The 18,330-nt window shown below is 47.3% G+C and overlaps 1 protein-coding gene across 6 annotated transcripts in view; it reads right to left on the bottom strand.

Annotated features, from left to right (window-relative positions):
• LOC117576645 (microtubule-associated protein futsch) overlaps positions 1–18,330 on the bottom strand; it is a 71,347-nt gene that overhangs the window by 2,567 nt on the left and 50,450 nt on the right. For 5 of the 6 annotated variants that reach the window (XM_052008466.1, XM_052008469.1, XM_034261591.2 and 2 more), the window contains exons 4-7: positions 17,782–17,954; positions 17,490–17,712; positions 17,263–17,421; positions 75–17,189 (exon numbers count right to left, since the gene is read on the bottom strand). In XM_052008466.1, coding sequence (XP_051864426.1) covers positions 75–17,189; positions 17,263–17,421; positions 17,490–17,712; positions 17,782–17,954 — 17,670 coding nt within the window. The remainder of the gene's footprint in view (positions 1–74; positions 17,190–17,262; positions 17,422–17,489; positions 17,713–17,781; positions 17,955–18,330) is intronic. The other variant, XM_052008470.1, reaches the window with a different exon arrangement.

Raw genomic sequence — 18,330 nt, 5'->3', positions numbered from 1 at the left:
ACGAGTATAATTCGAAATATAAAATCAGAAATACTATAATATCGAATCATATTAGGCTAGACTGCCCAACTTACCCAGCTCTTTGTCCTCCCAGGTTTGTTTGGCTTCCAACAGGGCATCGTAGACCTGGCGGCTAGGCTCGGTACCGGAGAAGACATAATAGCGGGCACGGACGCGCTTGAAGAAGTCAACGTGGGCGTAGTAGGAGTTACCATTGTGTGGCACATAGGTCAGATCCACATAGACGGGAGCTGGCTTCTTGGCCTTGTTGGGTGACTCGCTACGTTTGCGCAGGTTCTTCTCATTGTTCAGGCGCGTCTTGGTGGCCACCAAGCGACGCTCCTTCTTCGGTGTGGTGCGTATATCGGCGCCTTCGACCGGCAACGGTGCTGGCGATGGCAATCCGAGTGGTTTGCCCCACTCCTCAAGACGGTCCTTGGGCAATGCGCCAGTGCTTGGCGCTGTTGCTGATGTTGATGCTGCAGCTGCAGTTGCAGTTTCTGCTGATGATGATGATGTTGTGGTTGTAGTTGTCGTTACGGTTGTCACTGTGCCACTGGGATCTGTTGAGGCAGCAATTGTGGTTGATGTGCTGCTGCTGGTGCTGCTGCCGCCAGTTGGACCAGCAAAGCTAGCCAACAGACTGTCGCCGCTGCGCACCTTTTGCACATCGCTAAGGGGGAAACGCTGTCGCTCGGCAGTGCTGCTGACAATCTGTTCCACCTCTTCGGCCTTTGATGGCGAGTATGAGTACTTGGCGGTCACGGAAGACATCACTTCGGCGCCACGCGCCTGCACATGTTCTTCAAGGGCCTTCTGGAAATCCTTATCGGCCTCATCCAGGAACTTATGTCCCGCCCAGGTCTGGCTGGTGCTCTCCACGCTCTCCGACGACTGGCTGGCTGGAGGTGATTCCGTGTAGGTCACCAGCATGGCACCACGTATGGGTATGGGCTCGGTGCTGGGCTTGGGATCGAAGCTATCGGGCAGTGCGCCATAGAACGAAGTGGCCATGGGATCTGTCGCCCGAGTTGGCAGTACGGCACGTGCTGTGGAATGCTCCTCGCTGCCGTACTGTGGCGGTATCATATCATCTTGGCTATCATCGGCATCCAGATCCGATCGCTTGCTCACCCCAGAGCTGGAGCGTTGCAGATCGTAGCTGGAGCTGCGCGGTGAACCGGGCAGTTCGTCATCGCTCATGGCACCGGCCAGTCGCTCCTCGTCGCTGCCTGGTGTGCTTGAGCGGTAGATGCCACGCAGCATGGCCACCTCCTTGGGCAGCATTTGCTCGCGTTCGCGTTCGCTTTTCTCACTTTCGCTGGTTGTGCGTGTTGTGGTCACAACAACCTTCTCGCTGTCGGGCTCGGAGCTGTCGGTAGTGGTGACTGTCTTTTGTTCGGTGACAATCTCTTTGCCATCAGCGGAAATGACCTTGGTCACTGTGGTTATGGTTGTGGTTATGATTTTTTCGGTGCTGCCGCTCAACGCTGTGGTGCTCTCAATGCCACGCAACTCGTGCAGTTCGGGCAGCAATTCCGCAGCATCACCGCTGACTTCACTAACATCGGATGGTAATCCGGCGGTGACACCAACGCCTAGAGATTTAAGCTCGTCCTTGCTGACACGTGGGAAAGGCGATGTGGGCTTAGGCGATGACTCTGGCGTCTCGGTGTGTGATTCACGCCCTAACGGTGTTGGTATGGATTGACTTTCAGAGGTTAAAGCACCAGGACTTGACTTACCACTTATGTCTTTGGGCGACAACGGGCCAGATGTTGATGCAATGCTAGCAGCGCTCGACTCGCTCTTGGCGCAGCTTGAGGAGCCAGCTGGTGCAGTGCTTGCCGTCTTCACGCTGGGACTTACTGGTGCTGTTGGTGGTGTCTTGCGATCTGTGCTATCTGTTTCAGTTTCTGTTTCGTTTCCTGTCAGTGTTTGTGTAAGTGTAATGGACTCGACCTTTGTCTTGGTGTCTGTGGAGCTGATTTTGGTTGTGGTGCTACTGCTTTGTTCGCTCGACTCTAGAAGTGTGGTTGTCTTAGTGGTTGTGGCTGAGGATGTTTTTGTCTGCTCGTGTTGCTCTACTTCCTGGGGTTCGTCTTGGTCGTCGTCCTCCTCCTTGAGGGCGGCAATGGCTTCGACCTCCTCTGAGGGCTTGTAGATGCTGGTCATCATGATGGTGGCAATCGACTTGGAGCGACCCTCCTTAAGGCTGGCACGGCCATCATCATCACTCTCCTCTTCCTCGGGATCACTGTGCGTCTGTCGGCCCTCGCTGGTGTGACTCAGCAGCGATTCACGACGCGATTCGTCGGTGCCCACAAACAGAGCCTTTTGAGAGGAAGTTACACTTGAGCTGACCTTCTTTAGGCATTCCTCAGCTGTCTTTGTAGCCTCAGCGCTGAAAGTTTCCTTGGCCGAAATTATCTTTTCTGTTGCCAAAAACTCGGCTACCGTTTCCTTGAGGGAGCTATCCTTAATTGTCTCCTGAGTGGTGCTGCTGGAGGATGTTGTTTCCTTGCTTGTGCTTTGACCACTTGACTTCGCTTGTGAAGTTGTCGTTTGAATCTCGCTGACTATCGACTCGGAAGAGCACTCCTCAGATTGAATGAGCAGCTCTTCCAATTGTGTTGCTGACGACTTTTCCACAATCTTTGTGACACATTCACTTGTGCTGGCTGACTTGCTGGTATCCTTATCGGTCAATAAGCTGGACAAGGATTCGCGACGCGAGCTATCCTCAACTTTCATGCTGCTGCTCAATGACTCGCTAATGGATTCCTCTTTGAGGTGCGACTGACTTGTAATGGACTTTGAAATGGTTGTAGACTCGCTTGATTTGACTTCTTTTTTGCTTTCGGTTGATGAGATAAGAATCGAACCACGTTGCGAGTCGGAGGTTTCCTCATCCTTGGCACTAATCTGGCTTGCGCTCGAGGCTGGTCGTGAAATCTCTGCTTCTGTTTCTTTAGCAGCTGACTTGCTATCACTGACATGACTGGCAGCCGATTCTGGTCGGGAAGCCTCCTTGGTTTCCACTTTCAAGCTCTCGGCTGTCGATAGTACAGATTCTCGTCTAGAGTCTGCCTCAACTTTGTCGACTTCCTTCTCGCTTACATAGCTGCCAATCGATTCGTGTCTGGAGACGTCTTTCGGGGGTGTTGGCGATTTTTCAGCCTTGGATTCAGCTGTTGATAGCACGGACTCTCGCCTCGATTCGGTCTCTTTCTCGCTAACATGGCTGGCTATCGAATCGGGCCTGGAAGTGTCTTTTACTGATGTTACGGACTTCTCATCCTTAAGCTGTATATCGTCTTGCACGCTGGCCACAGACACTGGACGTGATGGCTCTTTGGAGCTCTGTCTGGATTGTTCTTGATGAGACTCATCACCCGCGGCGCTTGCAGCTGATGCTGGGCGAGAAGTATCTTTGCTAGTTTCTTCAACTGCAGCTTTGGCAGCTCCTTCGCGCAGCTGCGATTTTTCCGATTGCTCAATTTTATCCTTCTCCTCGATGGATACGGGTCCAGATTTTTGGTCTGGCGAAGACTTTTCCGATTCAATGTCCACTTTCATCATCTTTATTTCCAATAATTTTTCATCTAATGCCAGATCTTTTGTGGGTGATACTTTATCAGAAAGCGACTCAGGGGTACCTGCTGGTGTATGCACAACACCAATATTCTGTTTGATATCAGTGGTTGAAGTTTCAGTTACAACAGTTGTCTTTAGTTTTTCCTCCAGCTCTTTTTCATCAAAGTCGGGTATTATATCGGTTATATCCTTATCGGACTTCAGTACCTTGGCTACATCGGCAACAATCTTGGCAACTTCCTCCTCCCGGGGTGAGAGGGGTCGCAGTGGTTGTTCTGGTACAATGGCTCCCTTTTCGGTAGGTGGCGAGAATCTATGCTCCTCATCTTCTTCTTTAATGTCATGCAAAACACTCTCGTCACGATCACAAATTGTAACTGTAAATTCTGGTGAGTCAACGGTGGTAATGTGTGTTTCACGCAGCTCTGAAAAACCACTCAAATCGAGATTAGCCTTAGTTGTCGCGTCTTCAGATATCTCTGTGATCGAATCAGCTTGCGATAATTTCTCAGACAGTACTTCGGATGTTGACACCATCTTCTCAATAACATCCAATGGTTTCTCTTCCAATTTAGTTTCAACAGTTTCAGTAACAGATGTTATTGTTTTTGATATTTCTGTCAGCTTCTCATCCTTAACAGACTCGAGCTCTGTCAGTTGTTTTGAGCTTTCTTGACTGATGTGCTGCAAGGATTCGACTACCATATCTTTGGTGCTTTCCAATTTCTGTGTCAATGTTTCAAGTATAGTTTCTGTTTTTTTATCCAATGATTCGCTTATGGTTTGCAAATTGTCTTCACACAATGAAGCGATTGCGTCAGATTTTGATGAAATATTTTCCACAATAGTTGTACTTAAGTCACCCTGGCCAGCACTGACTTTTGAGCTTGTCTCTGGAATGATATGTTCCTCAATAATGGCACTAGATTCCAGAATGGGAGCGGCCTCATCCACAGGGCTGGAGGCTGTAGCAGTGGCACCTACTTTACTGTGCTCAGCGGGCTTTTCCAGTTCTATTGCTCCCGACTTTGTATGGGCGAATTCACCATCAGCTACGTCGACAGGACTGGATAGAGTGGGAAAGTCGCCTTTTGATGTTAGATCTAAGATCAAGCTTTCTTTCTTGTCTGGCAGTTCTTTCGGTGCTTCGTCAATGGGGGAGGATACAGTCTCAGCAACGGAAATAGGACGGGAAAGTTCTTTTGACTTAAAACTTTCAGCTACAGATCCTGGACGGGATGTTTCTTTCAATTCTTCAGACTTAACACTTTCTGCAACTGAGGCCGGGCGAGAAAGTTCTTTTGTCTTCTCATCTGCTGACTCTTTGGGCTTCTCAACAGAAGATTTCTCATGTTTTACACTTTCCGCTTCTATATCATCGACAGATTCACGACGGGATGCTTCCTTTGAAACAACTGCGCTTTCAACCTTTATACTTCCTGAAACAGATTCACAGCGAGAAGACTCAATCGATTTAACGATTTCCACATTTTCGGTTCTGTCTTTTACACTTTCAGCTACAGATGCTGGTCGGGAAATTTCCTTCGAGGCTGTTGCAGACTTATCACTCTTAATACTTTCAGCGACAGATCCAGGTCTGGAAAGCTCCTTCAATTTATCATCCTTTTCAGGCATTTCAAATCCATCTTTTGTGCTTTCTGCAACGGATCCCGGACGTGAAGTCTCCCTGGATACTGGAAGAGATTTATCTTCCTTGGTACTCTCTGCAAGCGATACGCGCCGCGATTGTTCTTGAGGTTTGCCATCCGTCTCTGATTCAGCTTTAACGCTTTCTGCTACAGATTCAGGTCTTGATACTTCCTTCGATGGATGGCCACTTTCAGCGGCAGATTCAGGTTTAGATGGCTGCTCTGCCACAGATTCAGGTCGTGAAACTTCTTTGGAAGCAGGTATGGACTTATCATCCTTAACACTCTCCAACTTAATGCTTTCGACAATAGAGTCCCGACGTGATGGCTCCTTTGATAAATCGTCCTTTTCACTTTCTGGCTTTTCAAATTCTGCTTTAATATTTTCAGCAACAGATGCAGGTCGTGATACCTCCTTCGAAACTGGCAGAGACTTTTCATCCTTAACACTTTCGGTTCTTGCGCTTTCTACAAGAGATTCTCGCCTAGAAGGTGTCTTTGACTTATCGTCCTTCAGACTGTCGGGCTTCTCGGATTCAGCTTTTACGCTTTCCGCTACAGATTCGGGACGTGATACTTCCTTGGAGGGAGGAATACTTTTCTCGTCTTGGACACTTTCTGGTTTAATACTCTCTGCAATAGATTCTCGTCGAGAAGGCTCTTTAGACGCTTCGTCCTTAACACTCTCGGGTTTTTCAGATTCCGCTTTGCCGCTCTCTGCTACAGATGCTGGTCTTGACACTTCTTTGGAAGCTGGTTGCGACTTATCATCTTTGACGCTCTCAGGCTTTATGCTTTCAGCGACAGATTCAGGACGAGAAGGTTCCTTGGACCTATCATCCATTAGACTTTCTGATTTTGCAATATCATCTTTCACGCTTTCGGCAACTGATGCAGGTCGTGAAGGTTCTTTTGAAGCTAGTGGAGACTTATCATCTTTTAAACTTTCAGGCTTAACACTTTCGGCCACAGATTCTCGCCGAGATGGCTCTTTTGACTTATCGTCCTTCAGGCTCTCTGGCTTCTCAGACTCAGCTTTAATACTTTCTGCCACAGATTCCGGCCTTGACACTTCTTTCGAAGCAAGTTGCGATTTTTCATCCTGAACACTTTCAAGCTTTATGCTTTCAGCGACAGATTCAGCACGAGAAGGTTCCTTGGACTTGTCATCTTTTAGACTTTCCGGTTTTCCAACATCAACTTTCACGCTGTCGGCAACCGATCCAGGTCGCGAAGGTTCTTGTGAAGCCGGTTGAGATTTTTCATCCTTTAGGCTTTCAGGTTTAACACTTTCAGCAATAGACTCTCGCCGAGAAGGCTCCTTTGACTTATCGTCCTTCAGGCTTTCTGGCTTCTCAGACTCAGCTCTTACGCTTTCCGCTACAGATTCGGGACGTGATACTTCTTTGGAGGCAGGAATACTCTTTTCGTCTTGGATATTTTCTGGTTTAATACTCTCTGCAACAGATTCTCGTCGAGAAGGCTCTTTAGACTCTTCGTCCTTAACACTCTCGGGTTTTTCAGATTCCGCTTTGGCGCTCTCTGCTACAGATTCTGGCCTTGACACTTCTTTCGAAGCAGGTTGCGACTTATCATCTTTGACGCTCTCAGGCTTTATGCTTCCAGCGACAGATTCAGGACGAGAAGGGTCCTTGGACTTCTCATCCTTTAAACTTTCTGGTTTTTCCGCATCCCTTTTCACACTTTCGGCAACAGACCCAGGTCGCGAAAGTTCTTGTGAAGGTGGTTGAGATTTATCGTCCTTTAGGCTTTCGAGTTTAATACTTTCAGCAACAGACTCTCGCCGAGAAGGTTCCTTTGACTTATCGTCTTTCAGACTTTCTGGCTTCTCAGACTCAGCTTTAACGCTCTCTGCTACAGATTCGGGTCGGGATACTTCCTTGGAGGCAGGAATACTTTTATCGTCCTGGACACTTTCTTTAACACTTTCAGCCACAGATTCTCGCCGAGAAGGATCCTGTGACTGATCGTCCTTCAGACTTTCTGGCTTCTCAGACTCAGCTTTTATGCTCTCTGCTACAGATTCGGGTCGGGATACTTCCTTGGAGGCAGGAATACTTTTCTCGTCCTGGACACTTTCTGGTTTAATACTCTCTGCAACAGATTCTCGTCGAGAAGGCTCTTTAGAAGCTTCGTCCTTAACACTCTCGGGTTTGTCAGATTCCGCCTTGCCGCTCTCTGTTACAGATTCAGGCCTTGATACTTCTTTTGAAGCAGCTTGCGGTATATCGTCTTTAACACTTTCAGCAACAGATTCAGGTCGAGAAGGTTCCTTGGACTGTGCATCCTTTAGGCTTTCAGGCTTTTCAACATCATCTTTCACGCTGGCCGCAACAGATCCTGGTCGTGAAGTTTCTCTCGAAGTGGTTAGGCTTTCTGGCTTGGTACATTCAGTTACAGATGTGCGACGAGGAGTTTCTATTGACTTATTATCCACCACACTCTCAATCTTTTCGTGTTCCTCTTTAACACTTTCCCCAACTGATTCTGGTGGGGACACTTCTTTAAACGCAGGTAAAGATTTATCCTCCTGAACACTCTCAGACTTTTTACTTTCGGCAGGGGACATATCCTTTGTACTTTCGGTCTTCACGGTTTCATCTTTGACGCTCTTTGCTGCTGATACTGGTCTTAGTACATCTGTATTTTCATCCTTGACACTCTCGGCAACAGATTCCGGTCTCGATATTTCCATAGTTTTTAGGGGAGACTTTGCTCTTTGCTCCGTGGCATCTTCCGTGAAATCTGCGACGGATTCAGGTTTTGAAGAGTCCTGAGTTTCAAAAGGACTACTTGGAGCTTCATCCACTGGACTGGATGCTGTCTGAGAAGCTCCAACCTCTGAGCGCTCTGCTGGCTTTGTAGGGACTTGTATTTCGGTCGTGGAGCTTGAAATTGATTTGATGAAGTCGCCGTCAGCCACTTCAATAGGACTGGATAATGTAGGGAAACTACCTTTTGTTTCGAAATTCAAAACAAACGTTTCCTTATTGATATGCTCCAATAATTCAAAATCTTTTGGTGCTTCGTCAATGGGCGAAGATGCTGTTTCTGCTACAGACTCTGGCCTCGACACTTCTTTGGATGCAGATGGAGATTTCTCATCCTTTCCACTCTCTTTAAGACTCTCAGCCACAGACACAGGGCGTGAAACTTCTTTGGAAGCTGGTGTAGACTTCTCTTCCTTGTGGCTTTCCGGCCTTACACTTTCAGCGACAGACTCTCGTCGTGATGTATCCTTTGATGTGCCATCTTTTAGACTATCTGGTATCTGAGAATCAGCTTTAATGCTTTCGGCTACAGATTCGGGTCGTGATACGTCTTTTGAAGCAGGAACAGATTTGTCATCCTTGTCGCTTTCAGCTTTAACACTTTCAGTAACAGATTCACGTCTTGAGGGATCTTTAGACACTTCGTCTTTCACACATTCATGCTTTTCCGGTTCATCCTTAACGCTTTCGGCTTTAGATGTTGGCCGGGAGACTTCCTTTGATGCCATTGGAGACTTAACATCGATTAGACTTTCGTGTGTTGGAATTGCCGACTCAATCAGTGATTCCCGTCGTGAAGGATCTCTTGACTTTTTCTGCGATTCTGCCTCTGAATGTTCTGCCGCATCAACAATGGATTCAGGTCGGCTGGCATCCTTGGATTTATCTTCAACATCAACTAATGACTTCACTGCCTCATCAACCGGACTTGATGCAGTTTGCATCGCGCTGACTTTAGTAAATTCTGCCGGCTTAATTTGGAATTCGGTCTCTGTCAAAGCAGTTGAAACGATTTCTGAAAAGTCACCGCCAGCAACATCAACAGGACTTGATACAGTAGCATAATCTCCTTTCTTCTCATCGATATGCAACTTTAAATCCAATTCTGCAAAAGAGGTTGGTGCTTTGTCTATTGGAGAAGAAGCAGTTTCGGCGACCACCTCAGCCTTCAGAATATCTTCTGTTATAAGCTCATACTTAGTGTCATCTGCAACAGATGCAGGCCGGGAAGTATCTTTAGATGAAAGCTTTTGATCTTTTAAACTTTCCACCAAAGATTCGCGACGAGAAGCCTCCTTGGAAATCTCTTGTAAACTTTCTACTTTTACGGCAACTTCTCTTTCGATTTCAGATCGTACGGTATCATCCTTTAAACTATCTGTGACAGATTCTGGTCGTGACGTCTCCTTAGATCCTATGGGCGATTTCTCATCTTTGACACTATCCGCTTTCTCAGTGTCATCCTTAGCACTGCCGGCAACAGATGGAGGTCGTGACGCTTCCTTGGAAGTTAGTGAAGATTTATCGTCCTTGAGACTTGGGTGTTCACTCTCAGTTACAGACTCACGTCGCGATGGCTGTTTCGACGTTTCAAGTTGTACAGATTCAGCTTTAATGCTTTCTGCTACATATCCAGGTCGTGATACATCTTTTGAGGCAGGAGCAGATTTGTCATCCTTGACACTCTCAGCTTTAATACTTTCAACAATAGATTCTCGTCTGGAAGGGTCCTTTGATACATCCTTAGACATATCGGCTTTTACAATATCGGACTTTTCAGATTCTGCCCTTACGCTTTCTGCCACAGATTCAGGACGAGATACTTCCCTAGAGGCTGGTACGGACTTATCGTCCTTAACACTCTCCAACTTTACACTTTCAGCAATAGACTCCCGACGTGATGGCTCTTTTGATAAATCGTCATTATCACTTGCTGGCTTTTCAAATTCTGCTTTGATACTTTCAGCAACAGATGCAGGTCGTGATACCTCCTTCGAAACTGGCAGAGATTTGTCATCCTTAACACTTTCGGGCTTTGTGCTTTCAACAAGAGATTCACGCCTAGAAGTCTCCTTTGACTTATCGTCTTTCAGACTTTCTGGCTTCTCAACCTCAGCTTTAACGCTCTCCGCTACAGATTCAGGTCGGGATGCTTCCTTGGAGGCTGGAATACTTTTCTCGTCTTGGACACTTTCTGGTTTAATGCTCTCTGCAATAGATTCTCGTCGAGAAGGCTCTTTAGACGCTTCGTCCTTGACACTCTCGGGTTTGTCAGATTCCGCTTTTCCGCTCTCTGCTACAGATTCTGGCCTTGACACTTCTTTCGAAGCAGGTTGAGACTTATCGTCTTTAACACTTTCAGCAACAGATACTGGTTGAGAAGATTCTTTAGATTGGGTGTCTTTTATAATCTCAGGCTGCTCAGCATCATCTTTTCCACTTTCGGCAACTGAGCCAGGTCGTGAGGGTTCCTTTGAAGCGGGTAGAGATTTATCATCCTTTAAACTATCTGCTTTAACGCTTTCAGCCACAGATTCTCGTCGAGATGGCTCCTTTGACTTATCGTCCTTCAGACTTTCTGGCTTAACACTTTCAGCCACAGATTCTCGACGAGAAGGCTCCCTTGATTTATCGTCCTTCAGACTTTCTGGCCTCTCAGATTCGGCTTTTACGCTTTCTGCTGCAGATTCGGGACGTGATACTTCCTTAGAGGCAGGAATACTCTTCTCGTCTTGGACACTTTCTGGTTTAATGCTCTCTGCAATAGATTCTCGTCGAGAAGGCTCTTTAGACGTTTCGTCCTTGACACTCTCTGGTTTGTCAGATTCCGCTTTTCCGCTCTCTGCTACAGATTCTGGCCTTGACACTTCTTTCGAAGCAGGTTGAGACTTATCGTCTTTAACACTTTCAGCAACAGATACTGGTTGAGAAGATTCTTTAGATTGGGTGTCTTTTATAATCTCAGGCTGCTCAGCATCATCTTTTCCACTTTCGGCAACTGAGCCAGGTCGTGAGGGTTCCTTTGAAGCGGGTAGAGATTTATCATCCTTTAGACTCTCTGGTTTAACGCTTTCAGCTACAGATTCTCGCCGAGAAGACTCCTTTGACTTATCGTCCTTTAGACTTTCTGGTTTAACACTTTCAGCCACAGATTCTCGCCGAGAAGACTCCTTTGACTTATCGTCTTTCAGACTTTCTGGCTTCTCAAATTCAGCCTTAACGCTCTCTGCTACAGATTCAGGTCGGGATGCTTCCTTGGAGGCAGGAATACTTTTCTCGTCTTGGACACTTTCTGGTTTAATACTATCTGCAACAGATTCTCTGCGAGAAGGCTCTTTAGACGCTTCGTCCTTAACACTTTCGGGTTTTTCAGATTCCGCTTTGCCGCTCTCTGCTACAGATTCTGGTCTTGACATTTCTTTCGAAGCAGGCAACTTATCATCTTTGACGCTGTCAGCGACAGATTCAGGTCGAGAAGGCTCCTTGGACTGAGCATCCGTTTCGCCTTCTGGTTTTTCAGCGTCATCTTTTACACTTTCAGCAACAGATCCAGGTCGGGAATGTTCTTTTGATACCGGGAGAGACTTATCATCTTTAACACTATCAGGTTTTGTGCTTTCCACAAGTGATTCTCGCCTGGAAGGTTCCGTAGAAAATTGTTCCTTCACACTTTCTGGCTTATCAGAATCGGCTTTTACGCTCTCTGCTACAGATGCAGGTCGTGATACCTCCTTCGAAGCAGGAATACTCTTATCGTCTTGGATACTTTCAGGTTTAACACTTTCAGCAATAGACTCTCGCCGAGAAGGCTCCTTTGACTTATCGTCCTTCAGGCTTTCTCGCTTCTCAGACTCAGCTCTTACGCTTTCCGCTACAGATTCGGGACGTGATACTTCCTTGGAGGCAGGAATACTCTTTTCGTCTTGGACACTTTCTGGTTTAATACTCTCTGCAACAGATTCTCGTCGAGAAGGCTCTTTAGACTCTTCGTCTTTAACACTCTCGGGTTTTTCAGATTCCGCTTTGCCGCTCTCTGCTACAGATTCTGGCCTTGACACTTCTTTCGAAGCAGGTTGAGACTTATCGTCTTTACTACTTTCAGGCTTAAGACTTTCAGTAACCGAGTGAGGTCTGGATGGCTCTTTGGATTCAGCATCCAGACTCTCTGGTTTTTCTACATCGTCTTTCACGCTTCCGACAACTGATCCAGGTCGCGAAGGTTCTTTTGAAGCGGATAGAGATTTATCATCTCGTAGGTTTTCAAGTTTAACACTTTCAGCTATAGATTCTCGACGAGAAGGTTCCTTTGACTTATCGTCCGTCTGACTTTCTGGCTTCTCGGACTCAGCTTTCACACTGTCTGCTACAGATTCGGGTCGTGATACTTCTTTGGAGGCAGGAATACTCTTTTCGTCTTGGACACTTTCTGGTTTAATGCTCTCTGCAACAGATTCTCGTCGAGAAGGCTCTTTAGACTCTTCGTCCTTAACACTCTCGGGTTTTTCAGATTCCGCTTTGCCACTCTCTGCGACAGATTCTGGCCTTGATACTTCCTTTGAAGCAGGTTGCGACTGATCGTCTTTGCTACTTTCAGGCTTAACACCTTCAGCAACAGAGTGAGGTCTAGATGGCTCTTTTGATGCAGCATCAACACTTTCTGATTTTTCTGCATCGTCTTTCACGCTTCCAACAACTGATCCAGGACGTGAGGCTTCTTTTGAAACAGGTAAGGACTTATCATCTTTTAAACTTTCTGGTTTAACACTTTCAGCAACTGATTCTGGCCGTGATACTTCTTTAGACACAGGTAAAGACTTTTCATCTTTAACACTTTCAGGCATTGCAATTTCAGCCAAAGATTCGCGTCTTGAAGGTTCCTCGGACAAATCGTCTTTTACGTTTTCTGTCTTTTCGTATTCTGCTTTTAAGCTATCTGCTACAGATCCAGGGCGCGACACTTCCTTAGAGGCTGGAATTGACTTGTCTTCCGTGACACTTTCTGCTTTTATAATTTCTACAAGCGATTCCCGTCTAGAGGACTCCTTTGACAAAACATCTTTTACACTTTCTGGCTTTTCAGATTCGGCTTTAAGGCTTTCTGCAACAGATTGTGGTCTGGAGGTTTCTTTCGAAGCAGGCGTAGATTTATCATCCTTGGCACTATCAGGCTTTATACTTTCGGCAACAGACTCGCGTCTTGAAGGCTCCTTTGACATTCCCTCCTTTACACTCGCTGGCTTCTCTGTTTCCACTATATCGCTTTCTGCAACGGATGCTGGTCGAGATGCTTCTTTAGAAGCTGGTATAGACTTGTCATCTTTAACACTCTCGGCCTTGATACTCTCAGCTACAGATTCTCGTCGGGACGGTTCCTTTGACTTATCTTTCTGCGCTTCTTCAGCTTTCTCATGTTCAACTTTCACTATTTCTGCTTCTGATACGCGTCTTGATACATCTTTGGATGGTTCTTGAGATTGACCATCTTTTGCACTTTCCGGTTTTACGCTTTCTGCAGCTGATTGACGCCGTGATGTCGCTGTGCTTGTTCCTTTAATTTCAGCATCTTTCTCGCTTTCAGCTACAGATCCTGGACGCGATGCCTCCTTTGAAGCTGGTGAAGATTTCAAATTTTCTTCTTTCGTACTTGCGATTGAAACTCGCCGTGATGAAACTTCTGGTTTCTCAGTTTCTCCTACGGATTCCGGACGAGAAACATCTTTCGATCCTGCTGGTGATACTTGAGTTTTGACTGGGGCAGATTCGACTTTGGTAATTTCGGACTCAAGTTTGCATTCTAATTGTTTGTCAATTTGAGTGTATAGTTTCTGCGATTCTTGTTTAGCTACCTGCATTTCTATTTCAATAGCTTCCTCAATCGTCGCAGGGCTTTCGAGAGATACGGTATCTTCATGGTCTTTCACTTTTGTGGGGGCAGCAGTGGGTTGAACCAAATGGACTGGCAACTCGTCTTCTGAAGTAATATCGCTAGCTTCTTTCTCCTCTGGTGTACTGTCCGATTTCTTCTCAGATGCAGCTGCTTGCTCTTTCTTATCAGATTCGGAAATGGCTTTCTCTGCTACAGTAACAGGCAGCGCGACTTCGACGATGGCTTCCTCGGATTTCTTTTCAGTAGTATCTCGGGTTGCAGCGGTTTCCAGCGTGGCAGTGATCTTTTCTGGCATTTCCTGATCGGGCTCAGACTTATCTTCCGCATCTTCTGGTGCCTCAGTTTCTTTAATCTCTTTTTCATCCTCGGTCTCTTTTTCCTCTTTGGCTGTCTCCTCCTTGTGAGAAATACTCTTAGCACCAGCATCATGTGAATCTTTCTCGTACACCCCCAAGTCAGCCTCTTCATGAACGGGCAAGTCAGCGACTTCATCTGGAGTTTTGATCACATCTCGCATTAGATTTTGTTGAGCTTCGAATGTCATTTTCTTAGGTAGAATACGTTCAGCTAAATCCGTACCAGCAGCCAGCGGCTCGGCACTTATTTCAATTTTCGTTTCAGTGGGAGCAATGAGGGATGCAGCTGGCACCGTTGCCACGGGAACGGAAACGGTAGCAATAATCATAGCCTCAATTTCTTTGGTTTCTTCTTTAACGTATTTCTCTTCGATAACCAAATCCTCCTTAATCTTGTCAAGCGGAATGCGCTCATCTTCCGGTAGTGTGGGCGCCGTAGTGGCTCCAGATTCGATGGTGGCTGAGAATTTTTCCTCTGGAAGACTTTCCTGCAGGTTTATGGGTAGCGCTTCAGGAGCTTCAATAGGCTCATCTTTGGTGTCTGATGTTTTCTTAGCACTACTGAGCTTCTCCTCAGGCGTTGGTGATGAGAATTCCTCTTCAACGGTCTTGGCCTGTTGCTGCTCGTCAGTGCGGGACTTGACAATGTCCTTGGCAGTGGCAATGATCTCTTGCACCTCGGCTTTAATCTCGGTTTGCTCATGCAATTCATGTCTGCCTGCATCGCCAACTTCGAGACGCGCCTTTCGCTCCTCCGCTTCAGCCTTGGCAATAGCTGCTTCAATTTCCTCTTCGGCACTCTTCTTGCGTTTCTTTTCCGATTCCTGTGAATCGCGTTGATGCTTTTGAATCTCTTCCTCTTTGGTAATGCTACTTTCCTGCTCATGTTCGATGATTGAATCTTCTGTGTACTGCTCCACCTCCTCTTTCTCAATGATCAAATACTCCTCCTCTTCTTCGGCCTCGGTAGTGCTGTCCTGCTTGGCCATCTCACGCAACTCAGCCTTAATCAAATGGTGTCGCTTCATCTCGTCCCGGCTAAACACCGCCTCGATTTCACGCACCACCTCTTGCTCCTCCTTCAGATCGTCGAGTTCACGCTGCTTCTCCGCATCGAGTTCCTGTGAGGCACTCAGCTCCAGCATCTTCTTGGCAGCTGTCGCATCATCCGCTGACGGTGTGGACACCAAGCTAGAGTCTGTGGTGCCGCCCTTGTCCAGTCGCGATTTCTTCAAATCAGGCTTTGGCTTCGCCGACTTAATGGGGCTACCAGGCGCCGGGGCTCGCTTGGATGGCGATACACCACGTGGACGCCTCGAGATCGGTTTGCGTTGGGCTGCTTGTGCAGAAGATTGCGCTGCTGTCTTGGACTCCGTTTGCTGCTGGGTTTTCTTTTCCAGTGTACTAACGGTGCGGCGAGTGCTGCTGGTGCTTTGGCGAGTTGCTGTCGCTTGTTGTTGCTTGGACTCAAGCACCTTGCGATTGTTAGCCTCCTTGGCGCTCTTGGCTGGCGTGCTGCTAGGGCTAGACTTTGTGGTGCGCGTCATCACCTTGGACTTAACGTCACGAGTCGCTGGTGTTCGACTTGCGGCGGGCGTTGCTGTTGGCGAGCTCTTCTTCTCGTCACGCTTCACCAGCTTGCGATCCATGGACTTGGGTGGTTTGGTATCAATCCTTGAGCGCACAACAGGCTTAACCTCGGCGCGTGGCTTGTCTGGCTTACCCTTAGCAGCTTTGGCGGTCTTGCTGCCCACTTCTGCAGCGGGAGCATCGACCGCATCCTTAGTTGGCACACCGGTCGCCTGGGGCTTAACAATCAAGACCTCAACCTTATCTTCGTCAGCCTCTTTATTGTCTTCCTGCTCGACGGGCTCAGCTGAGGGTGCGCTGGGTTCTGGTGCCAACTCATCACCAGTATCGACAGCTGGCTCCTGCTCAGCCTCTGGCTCATCCGTATCAATTGAGTCTGCTTTAGCATGCACAAGAGGTGTGATTGCCTCCACTTGTTCGCTAGTGAGCTCAGTTGAAGCTGCCGCTGCAGTGGCTGCTGCTGCTGCAGCCGCTGCGGCAGCTGCTGCGGCTGCTGCTTCCTTTGCCTCCTTGGCCTTGTTATCCTGCTGCACAGCCACAGCGGCTGGAGCAACTGGACCGAATTTGCTGGACTTGTAACTGGCACTGGGCGGAGTCGCTTCAATGGCCGACTTGAGAGTCTTGCGGGTGCTGGTCACGGTTTGTATGGCTGGTGCTATGGACTTGGCTGTGCAGGTCGAGTGTTTCATGAACTCGAGATGCTTGAGCTTCTCCAGACCTTCCTGGATCTTGAAGTCGGGTGTGCTGCCCGGAAATAGGATGCGCGTAATGGTATCGTCTGGGTTGGCCGGCTGCCACACAAGCAGCGCACAGATGGATACCAAATTCTGCAGGGGGAAATTGAATTCCTTGGTATCGCGAGCGGCGAACAGTCGCTGATCACCTGAATTCCATTTCTGCATAAATTCCTTCACCTCTTTGGAGTCACGTGACGGACTTATCACATACATGTCCAGTGTACCATGTCCCACCTTGTGATACAGATTAATTGGCTCCTGATTGCGATAGCAGGACTGTGGCTTCAAGTCCAGCGACTTGAGATCATTGACCAGACCATGACCACGCTCAAAGAGATCAATCAGCAGTGGATTGCGATCCTTATCACCGTCGGGACTGGGAAGTCCACCCTTGCGGTCAGGCACATTGCCAAAGAAATGCCCGATCTGTGGATAGACATGCGAGTCTCGCTTGCGTGACACGACAGCGCCCAAGCCCTGGACATTGCTGTTATTGAGGCGTGTCATCAGCACCGCATCCAGACGATCCAGGTGCCTTGCAAAGTCCCAGAAACAAGCTTTACGATTGAAGCCGCCATCAACTGCAGAGAAATATGCCAAAAATTAAGTTTTAATGAAAAGTTCTCTGGACTGCTGCAGTGTATGCTGCCTCACCAAGCATATTAAAGCCATTGATGCCAAAGAGAGCCGCATCGCCTTGGCCGCCGGGAAAGACGTAGAGCGTGGGATGCGTGAATCGTATATTGCCAACCACATCGGATGTCTCCAGCAGTTCACGCAGTGACGTCGGCACCACCATGGGCGCCAAGTAATCTGCACAGAAGGCGAAACGACAAATGAAATTCCAGTTGCAGTTTACGTAAGTAAGAAAGTCTGCTTACCTATAAAAGCATTGATGCACTCGCTGCTGGTATCCAGCACATCTACCGGATTAATGCGTATCTTGCACTGACGTGCAAATACCTTATCCGGCAGGGTATGCCATAGGCCCGCATCGGCGCAGTGTATGTTCATTGTAATGGTATCCGCATAGGCGCGTATCACCCTTTGTACGTCGTGCTCTTGAAATGCCTCCGCAAAGTCAGCCACCGAAAAGGTGCCATCCTATTCAATATTGAATACAATAAATAATATATTAATCAAATTTCGATCATTATGTTAGATGAGTCACACCTGTAGTATCCAAGAACCGTTGCCGGTAAAGGTGTAGCCAGCGTGTATAATGTGGCGATGCCTCGTAAAACTGCTGAGTAAATTGCGCATACATTGTATGAGTGTATTGTATTGCGGATGTATTAACACCTCCGTCACAAGATTCTCACTGGCATATTGTATGAGTCGCTCGCCTGAAAGTTACAAAAAAAGAATGGCAAAATAAAAATTAAATTCGAATGGCAATCAAATACAAGCAACAAGAATTAAAGAGCTAACTACGTATATGATATAACAAATCAAAATAAACCGTCTAGAGGCTGGGCATAAGCAATAGTTTTCGCCCCTTGAACTAATGCCTCTCATCCCTTCTTTTCCAACTCAATGAAATTTATCAAAATACTGTCCCAAGAAATGTTGCGCATTTGATCGCTCCACCGATCGAAATCACTCAATGATTTTTCGCTCGCTTACAATGCTTTCTTATACACGAAAGCACTCTAAGTTCCAGTGCTCTCAGCTACTCTGTCCTAAGGGTCTTCACCGGAGAACCGAGCTCTTACCTTTAAC

Source organism: Drosophila albomicans, chromosome X (assembly GCF_009650485.2).
Source record: "Drosophila albomicans strain 15112-1751.03 chromosome X, ASM965048v2, whole genome shotgun sequence".
Taxonomy (NCBI): Eukaryota; Metazoa; Arthropoda; class Insecta; order Diptera; family Drosophilidae; genus Drosophila; species Drosophila albomicans.
This window is presented reverse-complemented; position numbering and strand designations above follow the sequence as displayed.